Source organism: Motacilla alba, chromosome 4 (genome assembly GCF_015832195.1).
Source record: "Motacilla alba alba isolate MOTALB_02 chromosome 4, Motacilla_alba_V1.0_pri, whole genome shotgun sequence".
Lineage (NCBI taxonomy): Eukaryota > Metazoa > Chordata > Aves > Passeriformes > Motacillidae > Motacilla > Motacilla alba.
Window position 1 is genome coordinate 70059396 of NC_052019.1, and position 17781 is coordinate 70077176.

At 43.9% G+C, this 17781-nt stretch overlaps 1 protein-coding gene across 2 annotated transcripts in view; it reads left to right on the plus strand.

Annotated features, from left to right (window-relative positions):
* The window catches only part of ARSJ (arylsulfatase family member J), a 37517-nt gene extending 30386 nt beyond the window's left edge, over positions 1 to 7131 (plus strand). Inside the window, exons 2-5 of one of the 2 annotated variants that reach the window (XR_005256872.1) lie at positions 1126 to 2937; positions 4927 to 5009; positions 5745 to 5782; positions 6954 to 7131. Coding sequence is in view for 1 of the 2 variants with exons in the window: in XM_038136331.1 (XP_037992259.1) it covers positions 1126 to 2527 (1402 nt within the window). In the remaining variant the exon portion in view is untranslated. Of the gene's footprint in view, positions 1 to 1125; positions 3677 to 4926; positions 5010 to 5744; positions 5783 to 6953 lie in introns of those variants that run through there. The other variant, XM_038136331.1, reaches the window with a different exon arrangement.
* Positions 7132 to 17781: the final 10650 nt, after the last annotated feature.

Consider the following 17781-nt stretch of genomic DNA (forward strand, 5'->3'; position numbering starts at 1 on the left):
CTGTGAGTTTGGGGACAATTGGGTGGCAGGGCTCCAGGTCCCCAGCCTGGTCCCAGAGACAATGCTGTGCAGAGGGGCCGGGGGGGCAGAGCACAGCAGCAGCGCTGCAGCACGCTGGGTCCAGAGCAGCACAACACCCAGAGCTTCTGCAGACAGTTAGTGAGACCAGAGCTTCTGGGTCCGGGGAAATTAGCTCCAGAATTAAATGGGAGTTACACAATCCATCCACACTGCCAGCCATTAAAGACAGCTATGGCGCCTTCAGAGATCTCGGCCAGGAAGCCCTCATATGAAAGCAGGCTTTAAGTTATTTATGGACAGGCAGAGCCTAATGTTTTTAATTTTCTAGACAGCTCAGGAGGCCAATCAGATTGGCAACACCAGCAGAATGTGTCAAGAAGCCCAGCTCCTGCTACCCCAAATTAATAAGAACCGGTTTTGGGGGAGATACGCGGTATTGGTGGACCTGGCTGTTCTATGCATGGCTGAGAATTGAATCTATTCTCACGCTCAGGGAGAAAGTGTCTTTGGTTTGCTATCTGCTGTTACATTCTCTTTATTAGTGTCAGACTGGTATAAATATATTTGCCCTTGATTTTTGATACTTACTGCTGCCTGTGCTGGATTCATTTTCTCATCATATGGAGGCCATATGTATTCTTTACACATAGCCGGTAGTGCACTGCAGAATTTATTATCCCATCCTTTAAACATACTGCTCTTACACACTCTAAGCCCAACATTTTTATATGCTGTAGATACGTTCACCGCTAGCAAATTACGAGGCATTGTAAAAATTGTATTTATCCACATAATTTTCTATAGCCATTGTTAAATGGAGACATGTGGAGGAAAGAAGGGTGCCTCAAAGTACCTGTGCTCCTGTACATGTAGGTATTTTGAGTAGCTCAGATCATGGAGGAAGAGGTTTCATCCCTCAGTGAGGTGAGGACAGATTTGATGGTGTGACCGAGCTGGTTTTTGAAAGCAGCACACACAGGCACTGTGAAATATTTCCAGGGAAGGCTTTGGCATGCCTTAGGGATATCTTCTGTTATGGTTAAGGTGTCCATACACCTGAGCATTTCCTCCACCAGCCTGATGCCTGTCTCCTCCCACCTGCAGGTACCAGATCCACACGGGCCTGCAGCACTCCATCATCCGGCCGACGCAGCCCAACTGCTTACCTCTGGATAACGTCACGCTACCTCAGAAGCTCAAGGAGGTTGGGTACTCCACACACATGGTGGGCAAGTGGCACCTGGGGTTCTACCGCCGGGAGTGCATGCCCACGCAGAGGGGGTTCGACTCCTTCTTTGGCTCGCTCCTGGGCAGCGGCGACTACTACACCCACTTCAAGTGCGACAGCCCCGGGATATGCGGCTACGACCTGTACGAGAATGACAACGCTGCCTGGGACCATGACAATGGCATCTACTCCACGCAGATGTACACGCAGAAAGTGCAGCAGATCCTGGCTTCTCATAACCCCAGGAAACCCATATTCCTGTATATCGCCTACCAAGCTGTCCATTCGCCTCTTCAGGCGCCGGGCAGGTATTTTGAACATTACCGCTCGATAAACAACATCAACAGGCGGCGGTACGCCGCCATGCTGGCCTGCTTGGATGAGGCCATAAACAACGTGACCCTCGCTCTGAGGAAGTATGGCTACTACGAGAACAGCATTATCATTTATTCTTCTGATAACGGTGGGCAGCCAATGGCCGGAGGCAGTAACTGGCCGCTCCGAGGAAGCAAAGGCACCTATTGGGAAGGAGGTATCCGCGCTGTCGGGTTTGTGCACAGCCCTCTTCTGAAAAACAAAGGGTCTGTGTGTAAGGAGCTGGTGCACATCACAGACTGGTTCCCCACGCTGATCACGCTGGCGGAGGGGCAGATCGATGAAGACATCCAGCTGGATGGCTACGATGTGTGGGAGACCATCAGCGAGGGCAGGCGTTCCCCGCGGGTGGACATCCTGCACAACATCGACCCAATCTACACCAAAGCCAAGAACGGCTCCTGGGCCGCTGGCTACGGCATCTGGAACACTGCCATCCAGTCTGCCATCAGAGTGAATCACTGGAAGCTGCTGACGGGAAACCCGGGCTACAGCGACTGGGTGCCTCCGCAGGCCTTCAGCAACGCGGGTCCCAACCGCTGGCACAACGAGCGCGTCTCCTGGTCAGCCGGGAAAACCGTGTGGCTCTTCAACATCACGGCCGACCCCTACGAGCGCGTGGACCTGTCTGCCAGGCACCCCGAGGTGGTGAAGCAGCTGCTGCGGAGGCTCTCACAGTTCAACAAGACCGCCGTGCCCGTCCGCTACCCGCCCAAGGACCCTCGCAGCAACCCCAAGCTTAACGGTGGAGTCTGGGGGCCATGGTTTAAGGAGGACGAAAAGAAAAAGAAATCAGACAAAAGCAAAGGTGCAAATAAACAGAAGAAGATCAAGAGCAAGAAGAAAGCAAATCGGAAAAAGGGGCAGTCGTTTCACTGCCGGTCACGTCTTGCTGGTGGGTAAACTCTAAGCAGGCTCCTTGGCCCGGCCTGAGTCAGCTTGGCCCCACTTCTTGAACGTCTGATGGAATAGACTAGAAATGCCAGTTCTGCACTATGAATGAAAGTTGTCATCTTTTAATTTTGTCTCTGATTTTACCAGCACAAGATACCTTAGCACTCTGAGTGACCGTGTGACAGACTTTCTCCTCCACAGGATGAGTGGTCCTCACCCATCACCAGACACATTCCAGATAACAACAGCGATAGCATATTGTTTCAGGAAACTTAGCTTTGATAGACAAATGATGGTTCCTTGCCTTAATTAGCTGGAATCTTTGGAGAGCATGGAGATGTTAATGGCAGATGTTCTCAAACTGACATGTGGTTCAGAGGAAGAAAGAAGAAACAAAGCCCGAGAACTTCTGTGTGTCAGTAGGTGTTAGTCATCAGCCTATGACATGTTTTGATATAACACAGCAAAAACTGAAGCCATCAGGGTGACTTTGTAGAGGCACTGGGGAGGGGGGCATGATAGGAGGAAAGCTGTTTTAAATTAGATTTTGTCCATCTTAACTAAATATGAAATATTTATAACCTTTCCTAGATGTGCTGAGCTCCCCTCATTTGCAGTAAAACACGTGACCAACGAGCACACGCCTCGTGTAATTTATTACAGGCACAGACAAAAACACATCACCAAAGTGAATGTAATATTTAAACACTTTAAGATAACTATACAACAATATGTAAAATAGATAATTTATTTTACAGCACAATCCTTATTTCTCTTCCATTAAAATTTCCTGGTTGGTGCAAGGTACCCCTGTGGGTGCCAGGGTTGTTTGGGTTCTTTTAACATTGACTTTTTAAATTTTATTTCCACCGTGTCATTCAGAGTTTATTTAACAGATTCATATCCTCAGAGTACTGTAAGCCAAGGAAATACTGTATACACTGCTAGGATGAGGAAGGAGAACGATTCAGGTGTGTCACTGCATTATGTATTTGCCTTCAGTGGTTTTGAATGTAACAAAGGGTTTATTTAATTTAGGAGTGCCATGAATATTGTTCCGTTTCTGTACAGAAGCTAGGCCATCTCGATGTTCTGGGGGAAAATTCTACTTTAAACCTTTTATTTATGTACCTATTAAAATAGTTTATTTTTATGGCATTCATACAAGTGGTCTGCCTGGTTTTTTGCATCCAAAATAGCAATTCTGGCCTAGTTTGTTTTAAACAAACTCAAGTAAGCTGTTTCATTACTATTGTTTTTGGTACCGGGATGTTTTATGTCATTTTGCTTCTGAAACAGAATTTCTTCTCCCAATATATATATCATTTGAGACATGCTTCAAAGTTTGCCCTTTTCCAAGGTGTCTGCATGGATGATGGATGCACGGACTGGCTGCACATTGGTGGTGATCTGTGATAATTGATAAAATGCACACACACATAGAAGCTTCAAGATGAATTATGTTAAGTAAAATTGATGATTCATTTGTTGAATGGCTGTAATGTGTTTTGGTAAAATTTCAGATAAGCCTGCTTTTCAGCAGTGTGTCACTTAACTCAGAAATTATATTTATATAAATGGATTATGGCTAAAAAATTGAGCATTCCTAAAATCAGTGCACACAGAAATCTGAATGAAATACAGCTGTCCAGAACTTCAGCAACCCCTGACCTTTTCAAAAGGCAACTAACTGCAGGTACATACTGCCAAACCCCAGCAAATGGTGTACTTAAAGATGTAAGGGAGAATAAAGCTGCCATTAACAAAACACAGAAACAAGTCAGGCAGCTCTTAGAGTTACTTCTGTAATGAATATACTGTGGAGGACACAGAAATGGACTTGGAGAATAGCATGTAAATAATAATTATGAAAGGATGGTGTGTATCTGCACAAGTGCTTGATATTGTCACTGTTATTTTTCACGCTGTGTGGTCCTTAAGATGACTAATTAATTCCTTAGAAATCTGTCTAGCTTTTCTTCACATCCACACTATCCAGTGAGTAATCAGGAACTCTGATGTTCTCTAAATTCTCACATTTTTAAAAAGTGTACCGTTGATGTCCTTAAAATAAATGAGAATTACATATTGAGATATTATTCTTCAAAATGTGATCTATAAAATTCATATCTGTCAGAAGATACATTTAATTTTCCAAGGTAATTTTTAAAAGGCAAAAATTAAATGTATAAGTTAAACTATGTACAGAGAGATCAAGATATTTTAATTTATTTTGGCATAATAGCAGCAAGGCAGTGTGATAGAGTATTATCCTCATAGAATTAATTATTGCCCTTTTCCCTGGAAGTTTTATGATACCTTTGGCTTTCATTGGACCAAAGCAGCCAGAGAACATTATTCTCTGACAACATTTTATTCTACAATTATTTATATCTGTTCTCTCTCAGGCAGAATGGGAGTCCTTGAAAGTAAGCGGTGAAGGCAGAGCAGTGGATCAGTTCTCTGTGTGTTAAATGAATGCGCCACGAGAGTAAGTGTTCGTAGAGTACACAGTGGGAGTGCATTCCCAATGAATCTGATATTTTGGTCTAGTAGGGGGCAAAAGTTGGCTTTAGAGTGGGGTAGAAAATAGGCACAATCTAGCTGCATTCCTGAATGTTTTGCTGAAATGCTCCATGTCTGCTCTCACCCAACACTTGTTGTTTCACTGCAGCAGCACAGTGGTCTCTGGTTTGTGGGGGTGCTGTGTAGCTCCCAAACCCCACTGTCTGTTTGCTGATCTCTCAGTAGCTCATACACTCTCCCAGCAGGATTTCACAGCTTGTTTACATCTGCAGATCTGTTACATGCCCACCCTCGGGGGAAGGTTTGATGGGTGAACACTGGAAAAGAGCCCTGGAGAAAGGCTGGACAGGGGACAGACGGAGGGGAGCATTTACTTAGGATTTTTCAAGTTGTCCCAAGTTTTCTCCACATTCTGTGTGGGCCCAAGGAAAAGGCATGTTGGATATAACTCTGATCTGGTCTCAGAGACAGCCACACCTTCAGGGAGCCAGCCTATTCTTCAGAAGAATGCTGTCTTTTCCAGGTTTTCTCAGTTTTATTTTAAAGCTCTTCACAAACAATCTTCTAATGGTAAGATAATTTTAACATCATCAGCGACTTTTAATGTTTTATTACAAATAATATCATTATTGTTATTATTATTGTTGTGTTGTTGTTACTTATTTTGACATAAATTTGGAGACAAAACACTCTTCCACAGCTACAGGTAAAGAGGAGTGGAAGGCAGTACCAGGAATGGTGAGTAAAGCAGAACTGTCAGTCCTTCCCTGTGGGGAAGATGGGAGGGGATGGCCGTGTGGGTGTGAAGCTCAGCCGGACTTGCAAACTTTGGAGCACGAAGGCACAGTGAGGTACTCGGCAGATTTAAACACCACCCAAAGTAAAGCGCTTCACAAACTTGGACTTGGTAAACTTTAACTTGGCCAAACTTTGGCTTACCCAGACACAACAGGGCACTTACTACCGCATTGCCTGGAATTTTTTAGTTTGGTGTACAACGTATTTCGAGAAGAAGGTAGGAGAAAAAAGAGGAAGAAAAAGGAGAAAGGTATATGGGCAACACCCTGGGGCCCAGCGTGCCCTGAGCGGCCTTTGAGCCCGTGGCAGGGGAGCCCCCTGAGCTCGGGCCGTGGCCTTGGCTCTGCTCCGCTCCCCTGCGGCTCCCCAGGCGCGGCTGCGCTTTGATGGGCCCTGAGGGGCCGCACGGACACGCGGCGCCGTTCGGGGAGAGGGGGACGGGCTGACATCCTGGGGAAGGGCGGGGGAAGGTGAGGGTGTCGGTCTGCCATTGTGGGTAAGGGCATGCGAGGGAAACGGTCTGCTGGTGTGTGTGGGGCTGTGGGGTCAGAGTGCCATTTTGTGCAAGGCTGTGGGGGTCACTCTGCCATTTTGTGTGAGGCTGTGGGACACTGCCATTTTGTCAGTCTGTGGGGTCAGACCGCCATTTTGTGTGAGGCTGTGGGACACTCCGCCATTTTGTGTGAGTCTGTGCGGTCACTCCGCCATTTTGTGGCAGACCATGGGGTCAGTCCGCCATTTTGTGTCGGGCTGTGGGGTCACTCTGCCATTTTGTGGCAGACCATGGGGTCACTCCACCATTTTGTGTTGGGCTGTGGGATCACTCCGCCATTTTGTGTCAGGCTGTGGGGTCACTCCGCCATTTTGTGGCGGACCATGGGTCACTCCGCCATTTTATGGCAAGCTGTAGGGTCACTCCACAGTGTTGTGTCAGGCCATGGGGTCACTCCACCATGTTGTGTCAGATAGTAAATTCCTCCCAGTGGTATTCTTTCGTGCAAATGGGGGTGCTGGATGTCCCAAGTCCTATTCTGAATGCGGTTCAGGAAAGTTCTGAGAAAAAAAAAGTAGAAAATTACTTGTAGTATGTTTTATAGGATTTTTTTTTCAGCTAAGGAGATCTCTCAACAAAGGGTTGTTATTTTGGTGACTATTGATGTGCACTCTACCCAAGTACTGGAAGAAGTACCTGTTGGCTTTCAGGACGTAACACTCCCAGATGAACACAGGTCCCTTTTTTCATCTGCCTTTAAACCCCGTGAATATTCTTCAGTGATGCTGAGGCAAAGTGAGTAAAACCTGGTTTACTTCATAATACAGACATAATTAATTATACAACCAATGCTAGGTCTATTTGTCCAAAAGATAATATTAGCTCAGAAAAATACACTGGGACATACAATGTGCCTGTTTGCTGTTGATTTAATGAACTGTAGTCTTGGGACAGCAGGAACATTTCTGTTTGCCATTCTCCATCTTTTATTTTCTCCTTTCCAAGAACAGGCAGAGAATGTGTATTCCCATGGGGGAAAAAAAGCATAAGATTTAATTTAGCAGTTAAAGAACACAAGCTCCATTTCAGCATCTCATTCTGTTCAGAGGAATACTCAGTAATGTACATTATTTCCTTTCTGTGGATCATAAGTCAAGGTCTTGATGAAGTGGAGGATTTGTGTCAGACAGGCCAATGTGAAAATACAAAAGTGCTCTTTTTCTGCGTTATGCTTCCTGTTTTTGTCTCTGCCAAGCAAACTAATAACAAAAAATAAAGTTATTTCATAAATTCCATTCGTTTCATGTATAACCAGGGCAAGGTTGCTGAAGTTTAGCTTGTGGCTGAAGTTACAGAACTGATTAACAACTTATTGTGAATTTCCATAACGAGGGGAGAACAGGGTCCTGAAATGTCATGCTGATGTAGCCTGAAAGATATTTTTTTTATAATTTCTTATAAACATCAGTGTCTCAGTAAAAGTCAAGTATTTAATCACCTGAAATCAGTGCAAGCCATGACGTTTGTTGTCATTCCCTAGATTTGCTTAAAAAAATCTTTTACGAGCATTACTTGGCAAGGCCGTATTTATTCCTCATTAAATGCAGCTTGCTTCTGCTAGTTAAGCTGGGCCAGCATGGAACAGTGTGCAGGAGAAAGTCAAAGCCTTACTCTGAGTGTAGGAATGGTTCTACACCAGCAGTGTGCAGGGCACAGTTTGGAAATGGACATCACTAGTGACAGAACATCTGTACGAATTTGCCAAAATCCAAAGCGAGCGACTAATTCCTTTTAGATAACCAAGCTGCATTTGTGGTTTTTAAGAGGGCTGGAGAAGGAGGGGAAGCATGGCCCTGTGAGAAGATGAAGAGCACCAAGCTGTGACTGCTGTCAGACTTTGAATGAAGAAATTGCACATTGCTAAACAGGAGCATTTTGGGACAGTGAACTGTATGCCATTAAAGAAATGCTTCGTGTATCATCATCTAATTTTCTTCTAAAGAAACACAAGCTTCAAAGCTCTGAATATTGGCAAAACTTGAAGGGCATAACTAGTAATGTCTTACCTTTGGGCAACATTCTGAAGTCTTTCTCTCACGGCATACTTTTTTACAATAATTGGTTCCAGTTTTATTTTGGTTTTCATCAGCAGATTCCATTACATCTTGTCACTCTGGATGGAGGGAATATAATTAGTGTTGATAAAAAGCATATTGGGTCAGTGGTGTTTATCTTCAGCAAATTGTTTAGGCTCTCAAGTGACCCCTAAGCAATCTCTTAGCAGACCCATTTCTAATACACCTAAAGAATTGGTCTCTTATTACACTGTGGCTGTGGAGAATTTGAAAGAAATCCACAAAGAAGGATTTGAAAAAGTACAGAGGGAGCACATAGCTCTGGCCTTCAGCCCAGGTGACTTCAGCATCTTTTGTCTTTAAATGTGATTTCTTTGAGGTTTTTGCTGCTGCTAGATTTTTTTTCTCTTCTCTTTGCAAGGAAAAAGGCTGCATGATTAATTCTGCTTTCAACATTGGCTGTGAAAGTCTGCTTAGAAAGCCCCTGCATGGAATGGTAGCAGAGAAGAGCAAGAAGTGCCTGCTTTTTGTGAGGAGGAACACACTGTGCTGTTTCCCCTGCCACAGCCACAGAGCCCTCACCAGCAGTCATTCAGCTCCTTAGCCTGAGAGCGTGCCAAGATCCAGCAGTTATCCCAGGTAATGAGCAAGCTGAGATTAAATGGTACCCTTTCTTTCCCATCACTTTCTTACCCTGCAGCCTGACTGAACTTGTGGGGTGCATATATTGAAATCTGTGGAAAAGTCTCAGCAGGCTGAGATCCCACTGCCATTCTGTTTCTTTCTCGTCCATGCCAGAGGCCAGCATGAGGACCTGTACTAGGAAACAGTCCTTGAAATCCAGGTGGAGTCATGTCTTTCCTCTGTTAGCTGTGATTGTTCCTTGGAGGCACACAGGAAACATTTCCTATAGCATAATCCTAAATTCATAAACATCCAATAACCATTCTCACTGTCCTGTCTGCTTACACAGTAGCCTTCTGAAATACAGTGTCTTCCCAAAGGCATAGGGTTCAAGGTGCCATTTCTTATCATTGTCTTCAAGTCCCATTTCATTGCTCAAACCCAGGAAATTCTGTTTAACTGGAAGATAGCTGTTTCTTGAACTAACATGAAGAAAAACATCCACTTCTGACTTAGATCAGAAAAACATGGAAAATCCATTGTTTCCCATTGCAGTAGTTAATATCTGAGTTAAAGGTATAAATGCCTTCTTTCTAGTTTAAGTTTTTGGTCTGGCTACAGATTCCAGCTTTATGTTATTTTTATCCTCAAGACAAAGAGTCTTTTGGCACCTGTTGTTTTCCTCTCTTAATTGTACATCTGTATTCCAACCTTAAATATTTTTTTAGAAGCTGAACAGATTGGCTCCTTAGAGTCTAATCATTTTATGGCACTTTCTCCAGTTCCCAAGTAGGAGCTGAAGTTTTTTTACACCCCTCCTCCAGATTTTCAGTAGACTGTAGAACGTGTGGTCATCAAAAGTACATAAAATACTCCAATATTAGTGTCCTTCAAATGATGTACAGGAATATTACCTCCTGAGGAGAAAGCCCTGTGGGCTGCACTGAGCCTAGAGCATCCCCTGCTGCTCTGGGCTTGGGATGGCACTCCCAGGCTGTGGAGGTTGTGGTCATTTTTGTTGTTCTGTGTGAGGCAATCTTTTACTCCTTAGGTGTTGTTTATTCTTAGAAAGGAAAAAAAAAACAACCAAAAACAAACCAACAAACTAAACACTCAAGTTTGAAAATATCCCAGAAAAAGGATTTAATGTTTTCTCACAGCATTTCCATTCTCTGTCTCAACCCCTACAACCGTTTTATAAAAGCTGCCTGTGCAAAGCAGAAAAAAAAAAGGATACAGAATAAACTTTCTCATTATATTTTATATCCCATAATATGCTCACAGCAGCCATGCCTATAATGTGTAATTTAGGAAAAATACACTGTCCTTCTCTGAGGATTATATTTTCAAAAGTCACTTTCCCCCATTTCCTCATTCCAGAGGGTAGGTTCTGTTCAATTCCCCCTAATTGAAATCAGAGCTATTATATTTATTCAGATATAGCCCTCAGGGTCTCATGCATAGCAGGAGTGTTTCAATGGTTGCATTTCCCAGCAGAACATGTTGAAGATCTTAGAGGTGAGTAATCAGTGCCACAGCTGCTCCATTTCTACAGTTACGGGGATATCTTCCTTCTGGTTTTCCTGGTTCCAAGTGCAGTGTGCTGGTTTGTCACTGCTGAATGAGGAAATTCACTCAGTCTCTCCTCTAATCCCAGAATTATTCAGGCAGTAATTGCCTAGTGACACTATTTCTCCAAAGGTCATTTATTTTACACCACTTTTTCCCACCAAGTACTTTCAGAACAGATCAGGAGCATTAGAGTTGCAGTGCAAGGGAGCCAGTACTGCTGGAAACATTAACAGCTTTGATAATGAGAGCAGGGCAGGTCTGAGAGTTTGTAGTTCCTGCTGTGCACAGGTCCAGGTGAGAAACACACTGGTGTCAAGGGGCATCTGGGGAATCACTGAGGTGGGTGTGACAGCAGTAAAGCGAGATTGTTCATTATGGGGAGGGTGGATGGAAGGAGAGCAAGTTTTGGTGTAAAGTTATCAACACTTTGCTTGTATTCCCAGTGGAAAAGCCATGTCAGGGACTTTCTTCTGTATTGTCTCCCAAGACAGAAGACTTCCCAAGGTGTGAAAGTGTGTTTCTGGTGCTGAGATTTGTCCTGCAACACTGTAACCTTAGTTTACCTTAAAGAAACAAAGAAAAACAGACCTTTTATTGTCCATAGAATGCACTGCTCTTACTCACCATGCCATCTTTAGCATCTCCCTACCCATTATCACCACCTTAGGTTTCTTCTGATTCACCCAGCCCTCAATCTCTCACTCTTCCCTGGGGTTTTACCAGTCTTGTTCTTTGTTCTGTTCCCTTGTGTGGTGGGAATAGAATATAAGAAATGTGTAAAAAGCAGCTTTACTCCCAAAGAGTTGCAGCCAGGCCAATTATCCAAGATCAGAAACAGGCCTGACTCACAGCTGTAACCAATAAGGAAGAACAGCCCTATAAGACAGGGAGAACTGGGGCCTGGAGTCAGTTGCTGTCTGGGCTTTGAGGAAGAAGGAGTAGCGTTGAGAAGACCTACCCATGAGAAATCACCGAGCAGGTATGGGACTCTTGCAATAAGATAACAACACTTTTACATTGAGAACACAGCACCCTTGCAGTTGGAATTTCTTTTTCTTGGAAGCAGCAGTGCTGTTCCCAGCAGTGCTGGCTGTGCCCTGGCCCTGTGAGTGTGTCAGTTTTTAAGCGATGCGGGCGTTTCCTGCTCTGTAATACGCAATAAACAGGTTACCCTCTGCATGGAAGATTAAATCCGTGCTTTTGTTAGCAAGTTGAAGCACAGGCTTTAGCTAAATTATCCCCACTGCCTTTGCCTGGCCATCTGTTTCCAGCGGAAATGAATCTTGGGCTTTAATTATAAATCTCTTATGAATATTGTTTTTCTTTTCTCTTCTATCCCAATCTGCCCTTCTGGAGATGGGTTCAACTCTGCCTGTATCGTCTGAAAGGTGGGTGGGATCACCAGTGTGGCTCATGGTGTGATTCATTTTTTCTATTAGCCTTCCTGTTAATGACTTTAAGTCTATTTATGCTCTTGCTGCAAGTTGAAGCAAAAATCTGTGTTACCAAACCGTGTTCATAAATTTGCTACAGATACGTGTTCATTATGAAGCAGTCTAAGTACAAACATGTTAAACCATATGGAAAATCCGCCCCCATCTTGCTGAATTGTTCCAATGTTTAATTACCCAGATTGTTAGAAGCGTGCACCTTCTTTGTAATTGTTTTTCTGATTCTAATTTCCTGGTTTAGCTCTCAGATCATATTATAATTCTTTATGTATGAAGCTGTGCATAGATTGAGACCAATCACAAAAACCTCCTAGTCCAGGTGTTGCTCCCCAGCGAAGCATTGCTCATCTCAGTAAAGATTCGTCATTCAAATGCTGTGTAGTTTATTATTTTTTTCCCAAAGAAAGGGTGAAGTCATTCTCTTTATTTTAAATTAAGTGGGGGACAGGGAGGAGGACGCAGAGTGCTCTGGGCTGAGGTGTCAGGGGAGTCCTTGGTAAGATCCTCTCTGGAGCTCTTTCCTTTTTCCTGGGAGGTAAAGGGGAGGTGTTCACGTCCTGCACAGTGCGAGGCAGTAACTCCTTTTTGTGACCAAGAAAGAAAAGAAAAGCTCACTGAGTTATTCACCCTGGCACCTTTTCCAGCCCTGCTGGGGAACTTGGCCCTTGCTAGTCAGCACAAAGACCTTGAGCAAGAGAGGAACCTTTTTTTGCCAAGCTTTCCTCCCCAGCAGAGGCCAACTTGCAGCAGCACAGCGTGGAGACGAGTCAGTGCAGGATGGACACTGTTAGCCCTCCTCTCCAGAGACAGCTGCATTTATTGCTTCACCCCAGAACCACTGAGCTGGGTGGGTGTTCAGCACCCAGCACTGAAATTCTGGGGTATGTGCAGGTCTTCTGCACCAGCTTTTACCCCTGCCAGGTTCACTTCCCACCCCTTCACTCGACTCTTGGTGCTTGCCATCCGTTAGGATCATTCTCTTCAAAGGATTTCCAGTTTAGAAGGGTGCCAGGTTGCCTTTTGATCCTCTTGAAGATGCTTTCTCTCCAGAATGACCAGAGTAACTTTTATCACCATTACTGGAGGGATTTAAAAGCTGTGTAGATGTGGCAGGTGGGATCACAGTTAGTGGTGGCCTTTCTGCCACTGTTAAATCAGCTCATGGGTTTTCTTCCTGTATGATTTTGCTCTGCTGAGTGCTTGTACAGAAAATGTATCTACACTAAGTGCTTCCTACAGCTTTTAAAGGAGTCCTGAGAAGGTTTTGCTGTTACTTTATAGGATGAGGCAGGGAAATATCCTCACACTCACCCCTTTCCCCCCATTTCTGTTTTAAGTTCAGTGAGTGAAAATTATTCACTCTGATTTGTACTCATTCCTCCCCAAGCTGTCTTCTTCCCTGAAAAATACAATATTTCTTTTCATATTCTCCACGAATATGAAAGCATTCCTCATAGAGAAGTTTAGCAGTGGCTCCTGTGGGCAGGCAGCTGAGAAGCATGAGACAAAAGGTGGGATTGTATCTAGTACCAGCTCTCTGCACCTCTGGGAGCCCTTGGAATAAGGGGAGATGCTCCAAGGATCGTTCAGCTGGATCTATAAGTTTCTGGGCTGTGAAATGTAGAATAATATAGAAGCAGGCGATGGAAGATAATGACAGAGTTCCCCCAAATGAAGACTCTGCCTTTACACACCCAGCCTCTGGGGAAAAATACAGATAGAATTGGTTTATGGAGCAGGAAAGATGTTGATTCTTCATCTACTTTTGAATTAAGAACTCCGAACAATGGAAGCATTTGTGTGGATTTTTATATGAGGAGATGACTTTAATCTATTCTCAATCACTGTCTATGTGAATATTTAGTACAAAACCAGACATTTAGTCAATGAAGGATAATCCAAGACACTCGTAACTGTTAGGATAAAATGCTAGCAAAGTTACTCTCATAGTAACACAAATAGTATTATTAAGCCTCCTGACCCTGGATTTTGGGCACCTCTACTTTTCCATCCATAAATCCTTCTAAATCAGTGATCTCTGGGTGTTGATTGCTTGTGTTAGGCCCTCTCTACATACCAGCCTTGGGAAAGGAAGCTTGGAATATTTGTTTCAGGTTCCAGCTGCTGTGCCTGGGGGTGTGAGAAGTGTGCTCAGGCTCATTAAACCTGCAGCACCTGGGAGCTGTGCCTGTGGTGGCACCACAGACAATATTCCACATGAAACCCAGGCACTGGAGCTCCTTGGCATGAGGCACACGCGAGCACTCGGGAGCAGTTCCAGACCTGACTCCAGCACAGCTCCTTGTTTTTCAGCTGCTGACCAAGAGGTGCTTTGTACAAAAAAAGTCGGAAGTGAAACACGTGTCCTCAGGGAAGCTGGAGATGGAAATAGTTCTCTTGTGAGACATCACACACACATGGACTGGAGCTGCTTTGGGAATTTCTCCAGAGACCAGACCCTTTCTCACAGGTTGTGGGGAGCTGAGCTTTCTCCTGTCTGGAGTTTTGTGGGGAAAACAAAATGCGATGTCAGATGCGGAGTTCTTACAGAGGATAATATGCTTACACATCTTCCATTTCCCCAGGCTAAGAGAGGACTGCTTTTCCAAAACATGGATAAGCCAGCTATGCTACTGTACCACTTCAATTGTTTCCAGCTCTAGGCAGAGATCCAGAGGCATTCTGGATGCATAAGGTGCATTCTGGATTCCAAAAGAAGGAGTCTTTCTCTTTAAGCCCACTCATTTCTTCAATCTTACACAACTAACCTGAAAGACTCTTATTACTTTTAAGCTGTGCTTCTCAATTTGCTTTTGAATTGCTTTCATCTAGAGTGTGAAATTCCAAGTCACTGCAAAAAAGCTGTCTGAGGAATATTCTTGGCAGTACTGCTAGCAGAGAGTACAGGAAACCTCGCAAGAGAGTTGGTTCCAGCAGCACTGCCATCCACGTTTCACAGCTGCAGGGACATTCAGAGCAAATCCAAACACTGGCTTTCCTTTCAGCAGAGCCACAGTTACCCAGGATAAATCCCTGGAAGTGTCCAGGGACAGGTTGGATGGGAATTGGAGCCACCTGATCCAGTGGAAGGTGTCCCTGCCCATGGCAGGGGGTGGGTTGGATGGTCTGTAAGGTCTCTTCCAAACCAAACTGTTCCATGGTCCTGTGAAAACACTTGCAGGCAGCCCCTTGAGCTGCTCAGCATTACTGCGCTGGTACATTGGCCTCATCTGTGTGAGAAGCACATTTTCTGTTACTGGTGCAAGCCCTTGAATATCACCTTATCTGAAATGTCCTCAAGATGGAAGGGGTCCTCAGCACCCCATTTTTGGCCGGGCGATTATCCCTGTGGAGAAGACACCGTGGAGGAGCCATGAGGCTGCCCTGGGCAGGCCAAGCCATGGTGGCTTTGCTGCAAAAATAGAGGTCTTCATTGCAAGAGCCCCAAGAGCTACAGGGAGTGAGAGCAACTCAGAACTGCACTGCTGACTTCAGCCTGTGTGTTCCTGGGATGATGCAGAACCTCAGCTTTGCCTTGGCTGAGCTGTGCTGCAGCTTTGGGGCTCCTCACCTGTGCTGGCATCACTGTTCTGCGCTTGGGCATTAATCTCACTTGGCCTTCAAGTCTGCAGTAGAACTAGCGCTTTTTAAGCCAGTTACTTTCAGAATTATTTTGCTTTTAGGCAGTACAGGTGTTATTTATTTATTGGTTTCACTAAATTTTTTCATTCCTTAGCTGGAAATCACAGATACTTTTTTCTGATCCTGGCAACTGCAAAACCACATAACCCTGAAGTTGCTGTTTAACCCACTGGTGTTGACTTAGGTAAAACCATCAGAGAAGTCTCGCACAGTTTAAAAAAATACCATTTATAGCAGTGTGTTTGTGGATACCGTGAACAGTGAGGCGTGGCAGGAAAGACTTCATCAGTAATTTTTATGCAGAACTCTGACTCAGCATTTTCTATCGTATAATATTGGAATAATACCAATTTCTTGAGGCAGATTAATTGCTGACTAAAATTTCAGAACAAAATAAAACTGAAATAAAAGTCAATTAATATGCTTCCGACAACTTTCCCAAATATATTAAACCTAAGGAAATACCTGAGGGTATTTTATATTTAACATCTTAAGGTATTTCATATTTAAGATATTTTAATATTCTAAGGATGTTTCAGGAATAGGCGATACCGTTTTCCTGCAAAAAATTCACTGTTCAGGAAATAATACATAGCAAGCTATAGACACTTCTGGGGAAAACACTGGCAAGAGGGAGTATACATTTTTTTCCAGTTACTATATTATCTTCCAAAAAAACAGGACACACACATACTATGTTTGTAATAAGTAGTTAGCACGTGGTAAAAGAGTCCTGAAAAAAATGGCAGCATTCAAAGAAAATGATTTCTTGTACCCTGATGATTACACACACACCGCATGACCAAGAGCCAGCTTTTGTGGTAAATAGTAGCTTTCCTTACGGGTTTTTATTCAGTGAACGTGGAATCTCTGAATTATGCCATATTGGTTAACTTAGAAAGCTTATAAAAAATCCCTTTTGGTCTCTTAATCATCCACCTGCTTTGGCAGCACACCCTGGCTGCAGAGGGCTGAGTGCTCGTTTCTCATGCAGGAATCACAACCTGGCTCTTATTTATTCACTTATTTCTCATGCATCCTACCCTCTTGCTTATGCTTTTTTTCATGGCTGCACATTTTTCAGGGACTTCAGTAGAGTTCCTTGTCAAGTATCAGTGAAGTATGAAAATCACTTAACTGATTAGACAGAGATATAATTTAGCCAACATAGTCAAGATCAAAGAGACTGAATAACCTTTTTTGCTCCCAAAGTGGATTTAACATCACAAAGGAGGAACGTATGGTTTCATCTTTTGCTGAGTTATTACTTTTATTCTTTTTCTTTTGCCTTTTTTTTTCTTTTTTCTTTTTTTTTTTTTTTTTTTTTTTTGGATGTAAAATAAATAATCCATGCAGACAAGGGAAAGTAATAGTGTAAGGACTGAAAACTCTAAATCAAGCAATGGGCCATGGAAGCAGAGCTGTGTGGAGGTGAAGGGTACCCTCAGGACTTATTTACATGTAGCTAGATAATTTACTTTTGTTTTAAGAGACTGCTTGAGTCCAATTACAGTCATTTTGCATTGATGTAAGTGTCACACTTGATTTATGTGCACAGTGATTGTACAAAATCACACCCAGCTGAAATATTGCCTGACAGTTCCCTTGGAGCTCCAGGAAAGGCTTGTTCTATCCCGTTTATTTTGCTGTGAATTGGAAACTGATAGGAAGGTGCCGGTGGGACGAGTACCTGGTGTGGGCACTCTGTATCTTCTTTTAGTGATGCTGGTTGCTGGCTCTGACTTCCCACTCCAGGACTAAACCAGAGGCTTGGTAGTGTGGGAGCAAGAAGAATCCGGGTACCATGAGGGAATGAGTTGGAACAGGCAGAAGTTGCCCCACGTTCTCCTCCACCACGTGTGGTAAGTGTGTTCTAATATTGTTGTCAAATATTGCCTATAATCAAGTGTGGTTTTCCTGGGAAGCTGTGGGAGTTGATAGTTGGGAACGACGATGTTTTTCAACAGTTTGTCCTTCTCAATAGCAGAAATGCTTGGAAAAAGTTGTCCCATCCCATTGAAACCTGAGAGATTTCCAGGCAGGTGAGATGTAGAGGCACTCACTGGGTTGTAAACTCTGGTT